The sequence below is a fragment of the Phyllostomus discolor genome, chromosome 1 (assembly GCF_004126475.2).
Source record: "Phyllostomus discolor isolate MPI-MPIP mPhyDis1 chromosome 1, mPhyDis1.pri.v3, whole genome shotgun sequence".
NCBI lineage: Eukaryota > Metazoa > Chordata > Mammalia > Chiroptera > Phyllostomidae > Phyllostomus > Phyllostomus discolor.
Genome location: NC_040903.2, coordinates 58399565 through 58420678, shown reverse-complemented (window position 1 = coordinate 58420678; position 21114 = coordinate 58399565). Strand labels below are relative to the sequence as shown.

The following is a 21114-nucleotide window of genomic DNA, read 5'->3' as shown; positions in this document are numbered from 1 at the left end:
TAATCACAAACCATGTGCCTTATTCTAATATTAAAATTTTTCCTAGCCAGTGTGGCTCAGTTGATTGGACACTGGCCTGCAAACTGAAAAGTCGCCAGTTTGATTCCCAGTGAGGGCACATACCTGAGTTGCAGGTTCAGTCCCCAGTTGAGGTGTGTACTGAAGGCAGCCAATCAATATTTCTCTCTCACACCTATGCTTCTCTCCCTCTCTCCCTCCTGTCCCCTCTCTAAAAAAAAAATTACCATTTTTCACGTGTTGCCCAGTGTATCTCAGAGTCACGTTCGACGAGGCCTTGTCCAGCAACAAAAATTAATAAAATTGAAAAGGAATTGCCATCCTGAGTTGCATGTCAAGGGACATGAAGGTGGATACACTTTACAACCACAGTAAAACCAGTGTAACGCCCTCCAGGTTTCCGTTCCACAAAGCTGCTCTCCACCTACACTCACTGAAACTCTCCCCCTCAGTCTGGGCTGAGAGGTGTTTTTCACCTGCTGCACTAACTGCCAGCTTTGTGAGGCCTGTCTAGGCCCCTGGAGGGTCAGGCCCCAAGACCCGGGAGCAACGAGCCCTGGGAGGGGCAGCTCCACTCTCACAACGAAGGCTTTTCTCCCCGAGTTGCCTTGGAGAATTTCCAGTGGAGGAAATGACCTACCCCGATGCATGCCTGTCTTCCCTAGTGCAGCTCTCCCACTATTTATTTTGTCATAAAGTCCCCTTTGATGGTTTAGAATTACAAATAAATTATAAACTTATAATGATAAATAAAGTATAATTGTCCTTTCCCCTGATTATACAACAAAAAATAATGACTATATTTTATTAACCTCATTTGGAACTTTTATTCTTTCAGAAATTTGCATAAATTATATTTTAAATTACTTTCCAACACATTTTTACTTAATTAAGATGTTCTTACTGTTGCGCTTTTCTTTTTTACCACATGGCCTGGTTTCTTATCCGAAAGAGTCCACTAGGTCTGGGCCACCAAGAATGGGTTAGGGCATCACCATTATCTGTAAGCTTTGTTTCTACTATTTTTATTTATTCATCATGGATGTTATAGTTTTTATTTTTGTATACTGATGAGGTAAAATTCTAAGCTTGGGGTTTTTTTGTTGTTGTTTTTGTTTTTTTAAATTTTTTTTTAAGATTTTATTTATTTATTTTTAGAGAGGGAAGGGAGGGAGAGAGAGAGAGAGAGAGAGAAACATCAATGTGCAGTTGCTGGGGGCCGTGGCCTGCAACCCAGGCATGTGCCCTGACTGGGAATCGAACCTACAATGCTTTGGTTCGCAGCCCGCGCTCAATCTACTGAGCTATGCCAGCCAGGGCAGCTTGGGGTTTTAAAAGAGCGTTTGTATTTCCTTTTGTGTGTGTTGTCTGATTACTTAAGTAATGGGGGGATGGATAGCTCCCCCAAAATCAATGGAAAATGTGGGGGTTTGGCCTTAGTCAATGTTAAAGCAAAAGTTATTCACAAAGACACAGTTAAAGAACATCAAGGAAGACTTTATTCAAGACCGTTGCAAAGGAAGAGAGAGACTGAACTCAGCTCTGAATGCAGCCTGTGGAGGGTAGTGGGATTCCTGTGAAAGGCAGGCCAAGGACTTGGATATCAAGGGTAGGGAGTGAAAAACTGGTCAGATATCAAGAATAGGGATTCTTGCTAACCTGGATTGTTTGCTAAAACTCAAGTTCAGCACATTAAGGTCAAGGCCTAGCGGAGAAGAGGGCTCAGAGCAGCTTGAATGCATTAGTCAAACAGGGAGTCTGCCTTTGTACCTGAGAGGAGAGAACTGGGCCGGTCAGCCTGTGCCAGTCCCTAAAAGGACCCAGAGTGGAGATGACCACCCTGAGCCCAGACTGCTGGCATGGACACCAGCCACATGGCCCAAGGCTGATGGAGTCCTGTAACCCAGCACCTCATGCGTGGGCAGCACCTGCCCACTACAAATTATCACTAGCATGCCGCTCTGATGACGTACCCCAGTTACCACATCTTTCAATGGGAACTCCTCAAGCATCTACTCTCAAGAACTCTGTCTCAGAAAAGACGAGCACTGCAGTCCCTCGGGAGAGCTGGGGAAAGCCAGGCTTTCGGGAGCTGTTGGCTAGAGTGTTTGTAAAGGGCTGAAGTGAGGAAGGCTGATCAAGGACAGGAATGAGGCTCTTTGAGTTTTGATTAAAAATTGCCATTTTCCGAGCAGTTCTCTGAGGAAAGCTGAGAAGATATCTGAATCTCCTACTCTATGATGTTGATCCTAATTTATAATTCTCTTTACTGTGTTTGCTGTCTCCTTTCCTTAGCAGCAAGCCTTTTCTGAGCCCATAAACGTGACCCCAAAAATCTACTTTTCCCCTGATTTTGTTCTCTGTTCCCATTGGCCTCCTGGTTTCCCTTTCCCTTCTTTGGCCCTATTCAACTCTCACCCACTCCTGTCTGAATCCTTCCGCCAGAGGCAGCCTACTAAACTAGGGAGGTGAAGGCTTTAGAGGCCGTGCAGTGGGCTCTGGATTTGCCTCCATGTCTGATCTTTCATCTCTCCAAGTAACATTCAGCCTTTTTGTTTAATAATGACAGCTAATACTTGCATAGCATTTATAATAAGCCAGTAGGCACATAAAGTGCTTTATGTATATCAAATCACTTAATCCTCACAGCACCCCCGTGGAGAGGATATCATTATAACAGTCATTTAACGGATAAGGAAATCAAGGCAGAGAAAGGTTAAGTAACTTGTATAAAGTCTTTCCCAGATTTCAAGCCAGTTGGGCTGCAGGGGTTATACCATTAATTTTTGCAATATGGAGAGAATAGAGAAATTTTTAAGTCAGAATGTATCAAGTTTATAGAAATATAGTGGACTTTCTGGGCATCATCTTGAGAAGAGATTATTATGCAAAAACACACTTTTTTCCAGAAGACTCTCCAAATTCAGAACAGGACTTGGACAAGCTGGGGGGTAAGTCCCCACCACCTCCTCCCCCACCCCCGAGACGGAGCTACCTGCCAGGATCAGGGCTCACCACCACCAGGTCCGGCGACGTGGTCTACACCAGCAGGAAGGAGAACGCCACCGCTAAGGTCAGATGGGCTAAGCCCTGGTAAACGGGTCTCTGGCTTTAGATGATCCTCTTAGACAAGGTCATCTCTATTTTCTAGAACTAGAACATAAAAAGGAGTGAGGCAGAGAATCAAATAAGCTAGACTGTCGGGAAGTACCACAGATGGAAAAACACCAGCCAGTGTTACTGGGCTAGACTCAGCACCACAAGTTTTATCCTTACTTGACTTTTAGCTGCAACTATGTGAAATACAAATCACAAACTACTTCCCTAGTAGGTCATCATAAGATTGAAAATAAGGATAGAGAGTAAAGCAAAATAAAAAGCACCACCTTACAAAGATAACTGAGATTAGCTAGCACAGTTGTGGAGTCCATACAGAAAGATGTTCAATAAGCTTTAGCTTGCACTGAACTTGGCCAGTTTTGTCTTTTATGTTCAACATGAAATTCAAGTTTCAAGGAGAGAAAGTATGGGAGGTCCCTTCATAAAGGCACTGAATGTCAAGGAATTAAAGTTGCATTATAATTCTTCAGTCCATTCACCAAAATGGTAGCTTGCATAAACAAAAGGGGAAACTCAGTGCAAGTGGGCAAAATAGCCCCTCAGCTCAAGCTGAAGAGCTAGGAAGGCAGTTTACTAGACAGTGAGGGAACATGACATCTTCTTGTGCTCTCTCCCTCTGTTTGTCATCACCTGGGGGGGTTAAGCCAATATCTGTGGTTTGAATCCATAGGCTAGCAGTGAAGATGCTGGACCAAGCTCTCAGGCTAGAGCCACAAAATGCCCAGCAGAGGAGCCTGCCTCAGCCTGGACCTGCTCCTCAAAGGATGAGGAGGAAGAAGAAGAAGGAGACAAAATCATGGCAGAGCTCCAGGTATGTGGGTGAAGTGACTGTCCATGGCTCCTTGCCCTTCCCATCAGAGTTGCTGACTACATGTCCCATAGATTCCTTAACTAGAAAAGGCTGGTGAAGAGCCCTGAGCCCCGAAACGTCTTCTGACCTTGACCTCCATTGGGCGCTCAGGGCACCTTTAGGATGTGTATAAGGAACGACTGTTTCACAAAAACAACTCAGGAAGTTTACACAAAAAAATCAACCGCAGGCTTTCCTGGCTCTGGCTGGTAGGATTTACTTTCCTTTCTTTCAGTCTTAATAGTCTCTCTTTCATTTCAAAAACAGTTAAAAGGAAATCAGAAACACCGGCCATCGTCTTTTCTTGATAAGGACTGATGAAATCCCCCTGCAGGCGGGTCCCGTCATGTGGCGTCAGTGTTTAGAACGACGGGCGCAGTCATGCAGCCTCCTTGCCTCCATACCAGGTTCCCAGTCCATTTCATCTTTTCAAATATTCTGAAAGGCTCAAATGTCTTATTTCCCATTTTCCTTGACTAGTTAAGACATTATTATTTATTTTTAGATTTTTTTTAACTGAAAGCACAGTCTACTCATAGGATTAAGAATGGGGACCCAAACTTGATCCCACTATCTAATCATGGATGTGAATCTGCCCTAGAAATATGTTTTAAGAACTGGACTCATCAAAGACATACGCACAATTCTTAGACCAAAGTCTGTTTCTACAGTGTTGCATTTTGGCCCATGCTTATTACAGGATTGTTGCTCTTCAGGTGAAGAGATTATTGCTCTACAGGACCACAGCTCTCTTAGGGCTGCAAAACATGTTACTGCTTCACCCGTGTTCCCACAGTTTTGTGCAGGCCCAAGGATCTGCATGCTTCATCTGTAACTGGGAGAATTTTGAAACCCTGTCATTTCCACTGCTGCCATCCTCCTGTGCTTTCCGTGGTAACCCCTGTTAAAGAGGAGCTGCTTGGATTTCCCAGGGAACACAGAGCGGCTGGTCGACGGTCACATGCACAAGCCTTTTGAACCTCTCTAAACCTCACAGACTGGACTGGGCTCCCCTCTACCAGTCAGACTATTTATAGGGTTCTTGCATGGCTGGAGAATTGCATTCATAGGAATCATAGATTTATGAAGTCAGCAACTCATGGGGCAGTTGAGAGCATGGAAGCATCCATCACTCATTTATCCAGAGAGGGCCCTCTGGCTGTTGACACTGGCATGTCAAGGCTACTTGTTGCTGGGGATTGCCATGTCCTAAGATGTGTGTACAGATTCTGGGCCCATTCATTGTAGCATCTGTCCCCAAATTTAGGGTGTGAATTGATCATGGCCCAGTTTGGTTCAATTGGCTAACAGAGCACTAGATTATTTTAAATCTGTGCAAGGTGAACAACTACTAATAAAGAAATAGAGACTTTTAGGCTTATGAATAATCCTCCTAAGAAAAGTGACTTATTTGTGCCAGTCACTTAGAGCCCACCCTTGAGAACGTTGCCCTCCATTGAAGTCTGAGCGTCTTTGATGCTTTTAGCTGCAACTTAAAAGTTTAACTGAGAACTTTACAAAAGCAAAGCACCTGGCTTCTTGCTTTATTATTGGTGGTTAGGTAATGGTGGTGAATGAAGTACTCTAACCCTAACTTAACTGAACCCCGTTGGCCATCGTGCTAGAGTAGGGACCAAACCTACTGCATCAGAAAGTTGGCCAATGACTCTAGTTCGACAGCCTTTCCCCTGCAACCCCCAGGCAGGACATGGAGCAACTGAAGCCCCCTGATGATGCTCGCAGGACAACATTCCTGCTCTGTGTCAACAGGCATTATTAGAAACCACAGGCTCTGAAGTCCAGGGTCCACCAGTGGTGAGTGGTCTTAATGAGTGGGGCCCCAGCATCTCCAGGGCCAGAGAGGAGGCTGGTGTGGTGCAAACAGGGACTCAGTCAGCAGAGCATGGAGAGGCAGGCTGGGGAGAGTCCCAGGCACCAGCTCCGTTCTTATTTTAGGACCAGTGCTGAAGTGTTCACTTGGAGAAGGCAAGGGTTCGTCCTTCTGCCTGGGGTTATTTCCAAATGGCAACATTTGACACTAAGGAAATAATATGAAAGAGTTACTTGAGATGATTCATTTGAATAGGTGTTTTTTAATCCTGGTTGCACATTAGAATTACATAGAGAGTTTTTTTAAAGTCCTACATCCCTAAGATTCTGACTTAATTATTCTTTGAGTGAGCCCTGGATAATAGTATTTTTAAAAACCAGGATATGTTAAAAACCTCTGATTTCAAGAAACTTGGGTTCTGAGTTTTTTGTCTCTCCGGCTCTCACTGTCACACTGTCATTGCCTTTCTGCCCTGTAGACACAGCCTGTGCTTTCTCTCTGGCTGAGACTGGCCTTTCTGATTCAGGGCCCACATGAGTTGGTGCGGGCTCCTGTAACTAGGACAGCTTTCCGAGACAAGTCTAGGGCTCTGGCAGCTCCGAGGCCACTCAGAGTGCTGAAGAGCATCACTTTATTCTAAATGAGCCTCCGAATACCTCAGAGCACAGCCTACCTGTTACCATTTCAGACAATGAATTGATAAGGATAACTGTTAAAGTTTAAAGGTTTATAATGTCGTGTGCCCTTTTTGTTTACAGTCTTAATTTTAAAAAATGAGTCTTGTTAAAAAAATGAAGAAAAGATAGCTCCTTTTATGTATTCATATTTTTATTCATTTAGGTATCACTATTTTTAAAAGGTCAGAACAAGAAGCCCGATTCCTTTTATGTATTCATATTTTTATTCATTTAGGTATCACTATTTTTAAAAGGTCAGAACAAGAAGCCCGATTAAATGCAAACTAAGTTCACCCTGGACAGAGGAAGAGAAGGAACTCTTTTCAGGGGCTGTGCCCTCTTATCCTGGTGCAGCCCAGAAATCAGGCCGCCTTGGCCCTGGCTCCGCCCCCCTCCCCCCACCAGCTCTGCAGGCCTGAGGCCAAGAGGGGAGCAGGTTGTCAAGGCACTGCTGCCCTGGCCCTGGTGTGACCTGCATGCAGGGACAAGCGGGGGTCTCCACACCTCTGCGCTGACTTCCTGCCTGTGCCCTCCTTCCTCCTCCCTACACTTGGAATCCTATTAACCTCAGTATTTTAATTCCTTAGGCATTCCAGAAGTGTTCCTTTATGGATGTAAATTCAAACAGTCATGCTGAGCCATCCAGGGCTGACAGTCACGTTAAAGACAGTAGGCCGGGGGCCACAGTCTCACCCAAGGAGAAGAAGGTAACGTGGCAATCACACGTTTGCCACGCGGTCGGACAGCCCTTCTTTCCTTGCTCTGACGCTAACACTGCTCCTGCGCTTGTTCTTCGGTGCCCTCTCTTTTTTCTCTCACCTTAAACAAACAGACAGACAGAGAGACAGAAAAAAACTAAAGGAGACACAGTTTTGGGTTTAGTTCAGAGATGACTGCCTGAGGTTTTCAGAGCAGACATGTTGTTCCTTGTGCACAAGGTACACTAGCACGTGCATAACTGAGCCATTATCTCCCCAAACTAAAGAATATACGTCTTTCAAGATTTTCTAGAATGACTCTTTGAGAGAAAGAAAGAAAGAAAGAAAGAAAGAAAGAAAGAAAGAAACTTTTTCTATGTCTCCTGGACCAAAAACATCTACTGGAAAAATAGATGAAAGCCTTAGATTCCAGGAAGAAAACTCAGGGCAGAGCTGCATACCTGCCGCCACCACAGCTGGATCCTCATGGAAACATGCACATATGAATTTCCATACGTTTTAAAATGCCAAACAGAATTTCCTTAAGTATTACAAATCTCAAAGTGTACCTTGCAAAAGAATATGTTCAGTATAGTTTTAGTGCTAATACACTTTGTGGCATTCAAGTGGCCTCAAAACAGATATTCAGGCTCCAGGACAAAGTTCATTGTCATTACCTAAGTATTTTAGGCAAAGGACATGAGCTTGAATGTTTAAACCTCAACATTAAGTTCGACCTAGAGCTTTCATGGTTTTGGGATATAGAGCCATCTGATTTGAATGAAGCCTCTCTCAATTTTAGGATAGAAAGCTTATCGTGACCATCTCAAGCCCTGACTTTTTCCACCAGAACTTATATTTATTTCAGAATTCAGGGGTTCTAGCTTCCCTTAAATAAAGTCAAACTTATCTGCTAGCCCAATTGCTACTCCAAAAGGGTGCCTCAGTCCATGTAGAAGTCAGTTCAGTGAGGGAGCTGAATACGATCTGCAGTCGTCCTAACACAGCCCTTCTAAAGATGCAGTCCCAGGGCTCTCAGCTCCCGGTGGGAGGCTGTGTGGACGAGGCCGGCCTGCGCCTCCCAGGCTCACAGCCACCACAGAGCCCTGTGTGAAAGGTGGCTGCCACACGACCAACACGTGCAGCCCTTAACCAGGCGACGTGAGATCCCTCCGTGCACCATGGGAGATTATGATATTATTATCGATAAATCTTTCTCATGAAGAAAACCCCCTATTAATAAAATCCATGAGATCACATTGGAAATATATTGCTTTTTCAGTCTCTGGAATTTCCTTCCGTGGCCTCATTAAAAGCAGATCACAGAAGGCCCCAGCAGGTTTGAATGGCATGGCATATCCGGGCCAACATGACTGTTGTCTAAAGCACTGGGATCTGGGAGCTTCTTGAAGATCCCTCTGGAGACCATCACTAGAATTTTGCTAATTGGCTAGAAAGTTGCATGAGATTTTTGCCCAGTGATTACAAATCCTTATCCCATCGATCTCTTTAACTTCATCGAAGGTCCATCAGATAATAATAAGCAGGTGTGTACTGAGTGCCCCAAACTGGGTTTAATCACAGATGCTTATTCTGGATAATTACACTGAGTAGGCTGATCTACTTCCTAACATCAGTATCAGACTTGTTATGAGCATTATATACAACATGAGTATCAGACTTGTTTGCAAACTGTTGTCATTATTTAACCTCTTCCTCAGCTATTCATCTACTTTTCTGTAACTCAAATGTTTTGTTAAAATGTTTCTCCTGTCATCAGGAAGCATTAGCCTAGTACTTGACTTTTATGCACTTTCCCTATAATTGTGTCTCTTTTCTCTGATTTTGGTTTATTGCCTGTATGCATATTGAGCCTGCTTCACCAGTTGTCTGAACAATCCAAATCTCAGGACCCATAAATAGATATTAATGAAAATTAATTGCTTTTCATGCAGTCTTGACTATCTAAGGTGTCATTGGTAGATTATTTGACAGTTGTGACCAAGTTATTCAGAATAAAGTTAATGCACTTGCTCTGATACATCCATTCTTTTCTCTAGCCCAGTGATAACAGTGGTAGGTCGTGGGAAACCCACACCTGACATTTTTCTCTTAGTGACTTTCCATGGCAGTATTATTCCTGCTACTAGATCTGTTTTAAAATACATGTCTCCCATGGCGGCATTGCAAATGTCTAACGATGGGTATGACATGGGCTGTGAGCAGTTGGAGCAGATGCCAGGCCACCCTGTCCCCCAGGCTCACGGGCCAGCAGGACATCCGCTGTGCCGGCATCGCCACTGGGTTACATGCCAGCTCCTTCCCTGACTGGAGGGTTCATTCCCACTCAGGCCCTAACATGCGACTCCATAGCTGGAATGGAAACTTTAGGGCCAAACCTCACGTATTTTTCTTCTCAAAACTTTTTACTTTGTGTGTTAGTTGTTTGATCATCTGAATTTAAAATCCCACAGAAGATGCTGTGTTGTTCGACTGCAGCAGCTGACTCATTGCACTCATTTGGGGGCCTCATGGAGGTGAGGGGACATTAAACTGGCGATGCTGGCTAGCTAACGCACCTCCTATCTTCTGCCATCTTTCGTGTGATTAATGGTGGCTTTGTTGTTTGTGTGTTTTTCCTTAAATGTGTATGAACCTTCTTTACATTTTTAACCAGGGCGGTAGGATTGCTCTGGGTTGACTTTGGCAGGGCCTGCGTTATTGTGCTTTGTTTTGGTCATTGCTGTGAACCAAACTGCCTTCTTGGGATTGTATCCCGTCCTGCTAGAACCACCTCTTGGGCTTCTGCAGCAAGAAGAAAGGACAGCAGTGCCCTGGACTAGCAGGGCTTGGCTAGTGTTAGTGGCATTGTGACGGCCCCCCAGCACTGACACAGCCCGGCGGGCAGGGCAGGGGGGTGTGCCTCCCAGGGAGCACTCTCCACTGCTGGTCCTCCCGGCTCGGCTCTGATGTTCTGGATCTTGGTACAAGCCTCGGAAGTATGTCTTTGCTCTGAATCAGAGAATACAGAGAATAAAATCTGATGTTCCGGTCACCACATTTGCGTCAAATATCTCTTTTCTGAATGTTTAGGTGGATATCTAGCAGCATTATGACACTGAATTTGGATTTGATCTTCTTGGTATGATTAGTTTGAAGGCTATTTTGACACTTGGCAAGTGCAAGTGCAAACTGCGAGTACATTTCAATCTGTTATTTGAAAAAGAATGAAAAACAAATGTGTTTTTTTTTGTCATCTCAAAGTACCACATCCAACCAATGCAGATGTCTTTGTAGGACACTTTTCATAAACAAAACTGATAAGACTGCAATAACTAGCTGGTAGGGACATGAAAAATCTCCTGGTCTAGTGTATGAGTTTATAAGCAAGAAAGCAGAGGCCCAGAGAAGTGGAGTGATGTGCCTCAAGCAGCACCGTTAAGGGGCAGACCTGGACTAGAATCAGAGCCTTCTGCCTGCTGATGTTTGGTGCTTTCTGCGGTGCCATACCATTCTGGTTTTAGCTTCTGCTTAGCTCACTCTCAGGTGTGAAAAGAGGACATGTTCATGCAAAATCACTTCCTTTGTTCTCTTAACTGCTCCCCCACCAAATTTGAAATTCTTGAAATATTTTGCTAATCGAGATTTTCATCTTTCAATTGAGGTTTTCATGCAAACACAGGGCATTTTTGGAAGTTGGCGAACAAAACAGCCCAAGGTAAACAGAGCTATAGGCTTTGGACTGATGTGTAACAAATGTGCTTGGCCCGCATGTTTTGGAAGTGTAATTGAAGGAACAATTTAGTTATAGTCCACTTTGGGGGGATGTGGTTTTGTGGAGTAACATGTCCTACACTATTCTACCAGAACTTGGAACTTTCCCATGAAGACATACAGAAATCTGAGGTTGAATATGAAAATGACCCCCAAATGGAATCCCGAAAGGTGAGTTCCCCAGATCTGTGTTCCAACTGACACCATGCAGATTAACGACCTTCCTTTGCAGATCCATTTCTGATTAATGTGTGTGGTTTCCTTCCTCCACCCTCCCTCTCAGCCTATCGCAGGAGCTCTTACACCTGGTGGCCATCCTATGTGGGAAAGAGGAATGGAGAATAGCATTTCTGATGCCTCAAGAACATCAGACTGTAAAACTGACACCTTAATGACGGAAAATCCCATATCCAATAAGAGTTTACTTAGAGACAGCAGAAACTATTCCCAGAAAAATGTGTCTAAGACCAGTTCTAGTTTCCCTGGCATTAGTTCACTAGAAGATGAAATAAGCAAAGGGCCTAAAATCTCAGGACTGCAGGACGCTACCTCTGACACTGAGAGTCAGAAGATGAATTACGTGAAGACAAAAGAGATGCGTCAACAAGATCAAGAAAACACAGAGAAGTGTCACCTGCTCTCTCCCACTAGATCAACTGAATTAGGTACTTGTGATACCAAAACTCAAGATCAACGGGTTCCTGTGACAGAGTGTGGCCAAGTTGTGCTGAGACACAAGGGAGCTTGGCATGCTAATGTGAAGTCTAATGAGGACAGAGAATCAACCCTAAGTTCTCCCGGTGAAGAAAGTGCACCCACAGACAACATTGCCTTCATGATCACCAGGACTGCGGTCCAGGTTCTTTCCAGTGGGGAGGTCCACGATATAGTGAGCAAAAAGGGAGAAGATGTGCAGACAGTGAATATTGACGCCAAAAAAGAGACGACTTCCCGACAAGAAGGGACTGAACACGAAGCGCCGGTCGTCTGCCTAGATAAGAAACCAGTCATCATCATTTTTGACGAACCCATGGATATCCGGTCTGCATATAAGAGACTTTCAACCATATTTGAGGAATGCGATGAGGAATTAGAGAAAATGATGACAGAGGAAAAGATAGAGGAGGAGGAAGAGGAAGAAAATGGAGATGCTTTGGTCCAGAATAACACCTCCCAAAAGTCTCACAAGGTTGTGTCAGGCAGCCCTGGATCAGGACTGAAGGCCGAGAGTCGACTGCGGCCACACCTCCTCTTAGAAGGCACCAAAGTATCGGGAGGACAGGAAATGAATGAGACCGAGCTGCCCACGTGCAGCCAGGCAGATTCTCCAAGTTCAGACAGCAAGTGTGACGTGACATATGACCAATTTGAAAGCCCCAAGAAAAAGTTTAAGTTCAAATTCCCTAAAAAGCAACTTGCCGCTCTCACTCAAGCCATTCGCACTGGAACCAAAACGGGGAAGAAGACTTTGCAGGTGGTCGTCTATGAAGAGGAGGAAGAGGATGGCACTTTGAAACAGCACAAAGAAGCTAAGCGATTCGAAATTACTAGATCTTCTCAACCTGAGGACTCTCCCCAAAATAGGCTCAAGAGACAAGAACAGCCCAGTCTAGACAGCACATCTCCCATTTCAAGAACTGATGAGATTAGAAAAAATACCTACAGAACACTGGACAGCCTGGAGCAGACCATCAAACAGCTTGAAAATACGATCAGTGAAATGAGTCCAAAAGCCCTAGTTGATACCTCATGTTCTTCCAACAGAGATTCTGTTGCAAGCTCAACCCACATAGCCCGGGAGGCCTCTCCCCGATCCTTGCTAGTTCTGGAAGAAGCTCCCACTGCCCTAGAGCTCCCCTCATCAATACCTTCAGCTTCACGTAAGGTACCTTGGTCTGGCGGAAAATGAAAAGACCCAGCTGCTTTCTTAAATCTGCCATAATCACCATTAGCAGAAGGTGTCTTGTGATTTACTTGCTTCCTTTCAGGTGGCTCATTTTTTTTTTTGTCTGTTCGCCTGGATACCTTTCTCTCACACTGTCTCCTTCACCTTCGAAACAACAATAACTAGGTGTCTAACAGCTAATCGATTGTTTGCCTCTGTTGCTGATTGGTGTTGGGTAAACGCAAGGATGCTGGGTCATCCATTTGCCATTGAAATGATTGCTGATACTCACATTAAAATCTGTTTGATTGGTAGTGGAGCAGTTTATTCTGTTTGATTCTCGGAATTAACCCCAGTGGTGTCTTCTGATGTCCATGTCCTAGATCTGTCCTGCATGGAGGGCTGTGGCTTCTCACGTTGAGCTTCTCTGCACACAGCGGGGCAGCCTCACCAATAATGCACTCACGTGCTGCTTCTCTTTCCCCTTCGCTGTTCTTCCCCACAGGTCTCCAGCGGGACCCCGCAGACCAGCAGGATGCCAGTCCCCATGAGCTCTAAGAATAGACCCGGAAGCCTGGACAAACCTGGCAAGCAGACCAAACTGCAGGATCCCCGCCAGTATCGTCAGGTAGTTTTACCTTAAACCCAATTTTGGATGGACACTCTTACAGTTAAGAAGCAAGTCACTGACTTAGTTTATACCAAATATTGTGTTTTCTCTGTAAGCTATGGCTTATGTAGACTTCCTGGATCTGGGGGCATGAAGAAAGTCTAAAAATCTTTGTTGAACTTTTCACCACGCTTTTGCATGCTTGCAATAAAACATCTTTTGCTGTGTGACTCCAAAGTTTAGCCATTAACACAAGCTGCCACACCAGTTGGCTTTTCTTTGGTGAATGTAGTGGTTCATCAGAAACCAAGCTAAACAGACCTGTTGGTGAACTGTCCTAGAAGTCCCCCGTACTAACATATATGTCGACTGCACTGCATCAGAGGCACATTAACGCTCCGTCACCATGCCCCACCTTCACCCCAATAATAACCCAGACGCATGGCTGACCGAGCACCGGGAATGGTCTTCCTTTTCTCCTGTTCTGCACATCCTTTGCTCTGTACTTTGGGGGGTATCTACCAGGTCCAGTACAGCACGAGACTTAGCTCAGGCCTTGCACTGATGTGGTTTGTTTTGGTGTCTTTTATTTAATTATTCTCAGAAGGGCTGTGTTGCCAGACCCTGTGGAATGATCATGTTACCAGCTTTCTGACAAACTGTCTCCCACCATCTTTATTTGCAGGCTAATGGAAGTGCTAAGAAAGCTGGTGGGGACTGTAAGCCTACTTTCCCCTCCTTACCTGCTTCTAAGATTCCAGCCCTTTCTCCCAGCTCTGGGAAAAGCAGTTATCTGCCCTCTGCTAGTGGTGACAGCTCTAGCTCCCCTAATCCAACTGCTTCTAAACCATCGGTTACTTCTAACCCTCTCAGCCCCCAAACAGGACGATCTGCTCCCTCTGCCTCCCTCATCCCCTCTGTCTCTAATGGCTCCTTGAAGTTTCAGAGCCCCACCCACACAGGTAAAGGTCACCATCTTTCATTCTCACTGCAGACTCCAAATGGCCGAGCAGCCCCTTCCTCCTGCTCCTCCTCCCCCCCCTCCCCCGCCTCCCCCACTTCACTGAATCAAGGTGCCAAGAGCATCAGGACCATCCACACTCCTAGCCTCACCAGCTACAAGGCACAGAATGGAAGTTCAAGCAAAGCCACCCCATCCACAGCAAAGGAAACCTCTTAAAGGCCAAATCCTATTAGGCACAAGTTGAAGTTGCATTTAAAAACTCAAAAAAATTTTTAATAGTCCTTAACAACTGTTTTCACCAGAGAATGTAGCATATTGCTGTACTATTTGAGGCTTAATGCTAAGTATGTGCTAAATATTGGATTAATAGATTTCAGTAAAGCTTGTTTTGTTTTGTTTTTTACTTTGTTGCTATTGTAATTCCACAGTGTTCACCGTCTATATTCAATACCTGTTAAATGAAGTGAGCATGTGTTACAGAAAGCAAGTGTGGCAAGAGCGAAGGGTGCGTGTGAGACAGGAGAAAGTGTATTCGGCATGTAAAACATGTATGATTCCAAAATTTTAGTATGTTTTATATAAAAATATTTTTCATTATGGAGACTAGAAATGAACAGAGAAATACATAAGTGTGACTATACAAATTGTAAAACAGATACTATAATATTTCCTTTTATTTTAGTGTTATTTAGCTTTATTACAGATTTCTATTTTTGTCAAAACTTCATGGTTCCTTTCAAGATCTTTTTTGCCAAAACATTTTGATACTATAGCATTGTACATTTGAAAGTAGTATGCTAGACAATAAGCCAATGAACTTCTGCGCTGGCCACCCAGGGGCACATATAGAAAGCAATTTATCGAAACAATTGCACTGCCATGAAAATTATGCATAATAATTTGCCAACCCAAACAAGCTAGTTTTCTTTGCATTGCTTTCTATTTTTTTTTAAAAAAATCTATTGGGATTCTCTAGTTGTTTTCTTTGCAATACATCACCCCTTCCTTTGTTTTCTCAGACCTGGCGACTCACACCGTCTAACATTGTGGATTTTAAAGTGTACGCTTCTGTACTGTTCTGTAAACTGATAAAACTTTGTAAATATATAAATAAACATAAAAATACTGTATGTGACAGCACAGAGAGTAGTTTTCCCACACCAAAGTTAGTTTTTATGCATGCTTTAAAAATATATATTGGGATGGGCAGAAATGGAACTATCCATACCTTTTTAAAGAGCAACAAGTTTGCACAGCTAGAATGTTTTTGTAAATAACTGTATTTGTATAACACAGTCATGTAATATACAGAACTATAAGCAGAGACTTTGAAAAACTAAATAAAGGGCTGCATGCTTATTATTTTTTGTACCTTGTCACTGTAGCTACTTCCTAATCAAAGAACAAAACAGAATAATAACCAACTTAAATGGTTTGGGCTTCGAGGGCATTGTAAATAACATGTAACCAGCCACAAACGGGTATTCTGAAAGCTCTACTCTGAAAATTCTGGGGCGGCTCATGATGAGTTCTCAGTGCAAGTGCGGTGCCTTCCAATGTAACCTGCTGACTCTCTTCTCTCCTCTCCGGCTCATCAAGGGTGTGGCTGGCAGAAAGCAAACCTGGGCATAGAGTTCACCCCTTCATTTCACAGGGGGGCTCTTCCTACCTTATCTTTCCTGTTTGAATTCTAGTTGAAGTAAAGCAGAAATAAAATGTCTTTATCACTAGGATTTTTTTGTGTGTTCTCAATTTTAAAAAGTACTATTTGGTCTAAAGGGAAATATGCTAACATTACACTTTTCCTTTTAAAAATAGAGATAAAAGTTAGTGAAAATAATACCAAGATTATGAATTGACTGCAAGAACAATCTCAGGAACCCACTTATTATTTTTTTTTGCCTTTGAAATATTGAACTTGGTGGTTTCATGTAAAGTGCAGATTTTCTTATTACTGTAGTGCCACTGCTAGTGTTTGTGACCTTCGGGCTTGCTGAGCTGACAGGCCCTCACCAGAAATATTTTATCCCGTCTCTACTCATGGCAGTAATCATAATCACGCGTTTTAGGTAGTTCTCAGAAAAGTTATCTTATACCTTTTAGGTATAAAAGGTACCCACATTTCAATCATGTCCCATGATGGACTCAACAGCTGCATTATGTTAAAGTAGACATAATAGCTAGCTAATTCATGCCAGTAAATTTGCTCCTGTTTATGGACAGCTGAGACTCCTTGGTAAAGAGCAGATTGTTGCTCACACTTTAGTGGAACTTCAGACTTCCCTGAGCTCTGGCAGGACATACAGGTGGTGGTCAATTTCCACTCGTGTAATGAAGGAAAGAATGGTTTCACCAGGTGAGGGAAACTCAACACGGCCCCTGCCAGAGACCCAGCAGCCTGCTGCCTGCTCCTCAGGAAGCTGGAGGGGAAACCATCATAATTGGAGGAACACAATCAGCTGCCGATGACAACACTTAACTAAAAGGCACTTCAGCTCCTTCAGCAGCTCAAGTGGGCGATATCACATAGGATGAGTTGCTGGATTTTTAGATTTTGTTAAAACACTATTAGCAGCCCTGGCTGGTATGGCTTAGTGCATTGAGTGCTGGCCTGTGAACCAAAGGGTCAAAGGTCGCTTGTTTGATTCCCATGCCTGGGTTGCTGGCCAGGTCCCCAGTAGGGGGTGTGCGAGAGGCAACCACATTGATGTTTCTCTCCTTCTCTTTCTCCTTCCTTTCCCTTCTCTCTAAAATAAATAAATAAATAGGATCTTTTTAAAAATACTATTAACATACTCTCACTATATTATCATTTAAGCTCATCAGTCAACTAACCAGCTATTATATCTGAAAAAGATTCTTAAAAATAAACCATGGGGGCGTCTCGGATTCACTCAACAGTCCATAATCAGTGCTGCCTGCTGGTGGCACTACCTTGAGCTTGTCTGGGTCTTCTCATCAGTTAACAGAGAATAATGGAACCTACCTCAGGACTGCTGAGAGAATTAAAGGAAAGATGAACTCGAAATTTCTAAGACAGCCTGACACATACCAAACACTCAATAAAGGTCAGTTAGGATGGTTGTCGTCATCATCGCTGCTGCAGTAGTGATGGGACACTGTTCCTACCCTAAGAGGCTTCTGGTCTAGTGGGGAGGAGGTGGCACAAGCACAGGCGGGCAGGGTCGGACAAGGGAGATGGAGGTAGTGGCAGCTGACCACCTTGCAGGTCCGATACAAAACGTTTAGTAGAGAAAAGCATTGAAGAGGCTGTTTTTCTCTTAATGCTGCTTGTGACCAGCATTCTTTCCGGAGTAAAACAAAGACTTAGAGAGACCTGGGCAAAGCCAAGGCCCTGGAACCACAACTGCAGGAGCATGGTCCTTTTATGAGGTGTTGTTTTCAGGCTTGGGAGAAGGTGCACCCAAATCACCCCCACCCAGACCCCTGTGGTGGTGAGGGGTGGAGCTGGCGCCCACCTCTGAGCCAGTGTCAGGTGCAAAGACGCATGACGAAAAGCATGTACTCCAGTGGTTACTGAGAGCAGGTTTAGCCACTCTCCCAGCCCCCACCCAGATTCAGGACAAATCCAGGCCTCTCCCTGACAGCCTGCCTTGGGGTGGAACTAGCTTGCACCCTTGTCCAAGGCTCTGATAATGCAAAGGCATTTGAAAGCAACCAGGAGCTTTTCTGGAGACAGTAGAGGAATGAAGACTACTACTGAAGATTCAAAAGGTAATTTTGTACAAGTAACTAGGTGACCTGTCCAGGAAAATACGCCATGGGCCATGGGTCACAGGCAGCCGTGCACACTCCGATCTCCTCTTCTGAGGAGATAACGTCCAAAAAGAATAAAGACTGTAAGAGCACTTTTGAGGAGAGAATCCCATACCCTGCCACGGGTCATGGCCATGGTCTGGCCAAGAGGCTCACCCTGTTGACCTGGAGGCAAGAGGGTCCCTGGAAGGCAGCTCCCATCACGCCCTGCAATGGCTCCCTCTAGTGGCACCAGTGCCTCCATACTGTTTCCACACACTGCACATTTTTCATCCCCATCTGGCTTTCTTTAAAGGCTTTACCTATGAAGATTCCATATTAAATGAGAGAGTAAGTCCCCTTCTTACTGATGAAAGGCCAATCTTGCACCTTTACCAGTCCACACACCTGTGCAGGGGGTAGGAACACACATGATCTAAAACACTGGCCTATCTGGGGAAGGCAGTGTTAGATTAGATCTGTGATCACCTGAAACATGTCAGATCAGAAACATGAGACACCTGAGATTCCTTAGGTTCCCTAAGGAAGGCTAAGTTCGTTTTTGACATGTTCAGCCTCCTCTCTTGGGTCTTTCCCCCTTTCCGATCATACGCTCACTGGACTACACGCTCCAAGGCCTGAGTCTGGGGCCCCAGCGCTTCTTTCCTCTACATCCCTGGTCTCCTCTCAGCCAGAAAAGGGCCGTCCAGGCCCAGGCCCTGCTCTCTGATGCACAGTCCGTCCGCTTTCTGAACCACGAGAGGCGCTTCGTGCCCTGACATCAGCCCCAATAAACCAAGCCAGGAGGTTGTGTTTTACTGAGAAGAAAGAGTTCACTCACCTGGAAATGAAGTCAGGGAAGGAAACTTTCAGAAATAAATAGATCATTGTGTGGTGATTGCAATCAACATTCTTTATTTCCACAAGTGAGGAGTCTTACAGTGGAGGGGACCTTGCCAGGTCTGACACACCTTACATGACCTGGACAAAGAATGTCCTTTCACTGAGTGGCCCCAGAGAAAGGGGCCATGACCTCCTTCTGCCCTTCTAAGATTCCTCAAAGGAGGTACTCCCGAGAGAAAGCAGGCCTCCCTGCTCTGTGGGACCTGGCTGCTCACTGCCTTAGCTCTTTGCTCAAACCATTTGCCCCATCACTCCCTTCATTGCAGTCACCTCGACTCAGACAAGCCTGAGCCACAGGGATTCTGTGTGGCAGGATTAGGGCCCCTGCTGTGAGTGCCCTCTCCTTCGTAGCACTGAGAGGAGTCTGAAGTATATAGTAAGCACCGGATTTACTATCTACAATGCACCCAAAGGGGCACATGCCATGAAGGACCATGCTTTCCTATGGAGACACATGTTGGTAGAGTGGAGCTGGGGGCTCACACTGTACCTACCCCTCCTCGTCCAGAGCCAGAATATTAAGATTCCGTTAAGATTCTGGAGGGTTTCAGGAACAACTGTTCACTTGCTGCCACTTAGTGGTTATTTCTGGAACTTCTCTGGGAGACTTGGAAGGCCTGCTCTTCACTAAACCTCTTCACTTCCCTCATTTCCGTTTTGCCACAGCTGCAACAATGCACAGCTGGCCGCTTGCAGCAACATGCAGCTGCAACCCTGGATGCAAATGCAAGGCAGGTGGCATTTTCATCTTCTTGAGGCCTCCGTTTCAGAACAACTACCTCTCATCACTCCTATTTTGGGAGAAAGTGATGATAAACTAAGGCACTGGGAAATTAATGTTCCCTTCCAAGCACTTTGGGGCTATAGGAAGATGGTGTTTAATCAAATGGCTACGCACCCAGTGGTGGAATTCCAAATATCAGAGGGCAGAAGTGTGTAGACTCAATGCTGATGTCCACACACACCCTCCCATTCATACAACAACATCCTAATCCCCAATGTGATTGTATTAGGAGGTGGGGCCTGAGCAGGTAATACAGGTTAGCGGAGGTGACGAGGAGGCCCTCATGCTGGAACGAATGCCCTCAGGAGGAGACATACCTGAGAAGGTGGCATTTGCAAGCCCGAAGGGAGCTCTCACTAGAACCCGACCATGCCGGCACCCTGATCTCAGACTTCCAGACTCTGGAACTGTGAGAAATAAATGCCTGTTGTTTAAGCCACCCAGTCCGTGGTATTGGTTACAGCAGCCCCAGCTGACTAAGATAAGAAGCAAGGTGGAATTCCCTGGGGAATAACTCCCATAGGCAGGAATCCTAGTCCGAGGAGGCAGCCCTCTGCACTGCCTACCGTACACTCTGTTCTGGTCCCCATGAATTTGCTATTGTTTCGTTTCTACTTGTGGAATTTCTGGAGCACGCATTGCCACCTCCTGCAGGGATGAAGGAGCTAGCAGTTACAAACACCTGGGTAAAGAAAGGAGCCACATGCCCTTGTCCTGTCCTTGTGCAATTGATATTCTGGATCCAACAATAAGTTTATATGTATCTCAGTTACATTTTCACCTGTTAGAGTCAACAGACCACTCCAGATGCACTTTGATAAAACCCAGCCCCTTTACCGGGGCCTACAGGGCTCTGCTGTGCGGCTCCTGCCAGCACCTCCAGCTGGACCTCTGATGACTCTGCAGCCCTTTTTGCCTGATGACTGGATGCAAAGACATTACCTCAGCTTGTGGGTAACCCTTATTGTCCCCCAAAGCTGTATTAGAACAGTGGGGGAGGCACATGTGTGAAATCTATAACGAAGGGTCGAATGCTACCAAAGAAGGTGGAGACGTTCTGCCCAGGCACCTTTTTTAAGGGCTCTCAGCTGTCGGCACTGCGAGGAAGATCAGGACCACACAGAGCCTGAGGTGTTCTTTCTTCCAATGCACGACTTCCCTGCAGAGCTGACCTTCCACCTCCTGGCCACCAGTAAATGTGCACAGTTCTCAACCACAGGCCATTTTGCCTCCCTCCAGCAGAC

General features: G+C 45.0%; 1 protein-coding gene and 1 long non-coding RNA gene across 22 annotated transcripts in view; both read left to right on the top strand.

Annotated features, from left to right (window-relative positions):
* Positions 1 to 15798, top strand: part of KIAA1217 (KIAA1217 ortholog) — a 276224-nt gene extending 260426 nt beyond the window's left edge. For 5 of the 21 annotated variants that reach the window (XM_036023224.1, XM_036023221.1, XM_036023254.1 and 2 more), the window contains 9 exons: positions 2928 to 3091; positions 3809 to 3949; positions 7084 to 7203; positions 9669 to 9731; positions 10877 to 10912; positions 11062 to 11141; positions 11254 to 12853; positions 13359 to 13481; positions 14149 to 15798. In XM_036023224.1, coding sequence (XP_035879117.1) covers positions 2928 to 3091; positions 3809 to 3949; positions 7084 to 7203; positions 9669 to 9731; positions 10877 to 10912; positions 11062 to 11141; positions 11254 to 12853; positions 13359 to 13481; positions 14149 to 14643 — 2822 coding nt within the window. In that variant the 3' untranslated portion in view covers positions 14644 to 15798. Of the gene's footprint in view, positions 1 to 2927; positions 3092 to 3808; positions 3950 to 7083; positions 7204 to 9668; positions 9732 to 10876; positions 10913 to 11061; positions 11143 to 11251; positions 12854 to 13358; positions 13889 to 14148 lie in introns of those variants that run through there. The other 16 variants (XM_036023226.1, XM_028508027.2, XM_036023208.1 and 13 more) reach the window with 15 other exon arrangements.
* On the top strand, positions 208 to 2401 carry LOC118500086. The gene is made up of 2 exons (XR_004902617.1): positions 208 to 1112; positions 1336 to 2401. It is a non-coding gene; the product is annotated as an uncharacterized LOC118500086 (long non-coding RNA).
* Positions 15799 to 21114: the final 5316 nt, after the last annotated feature.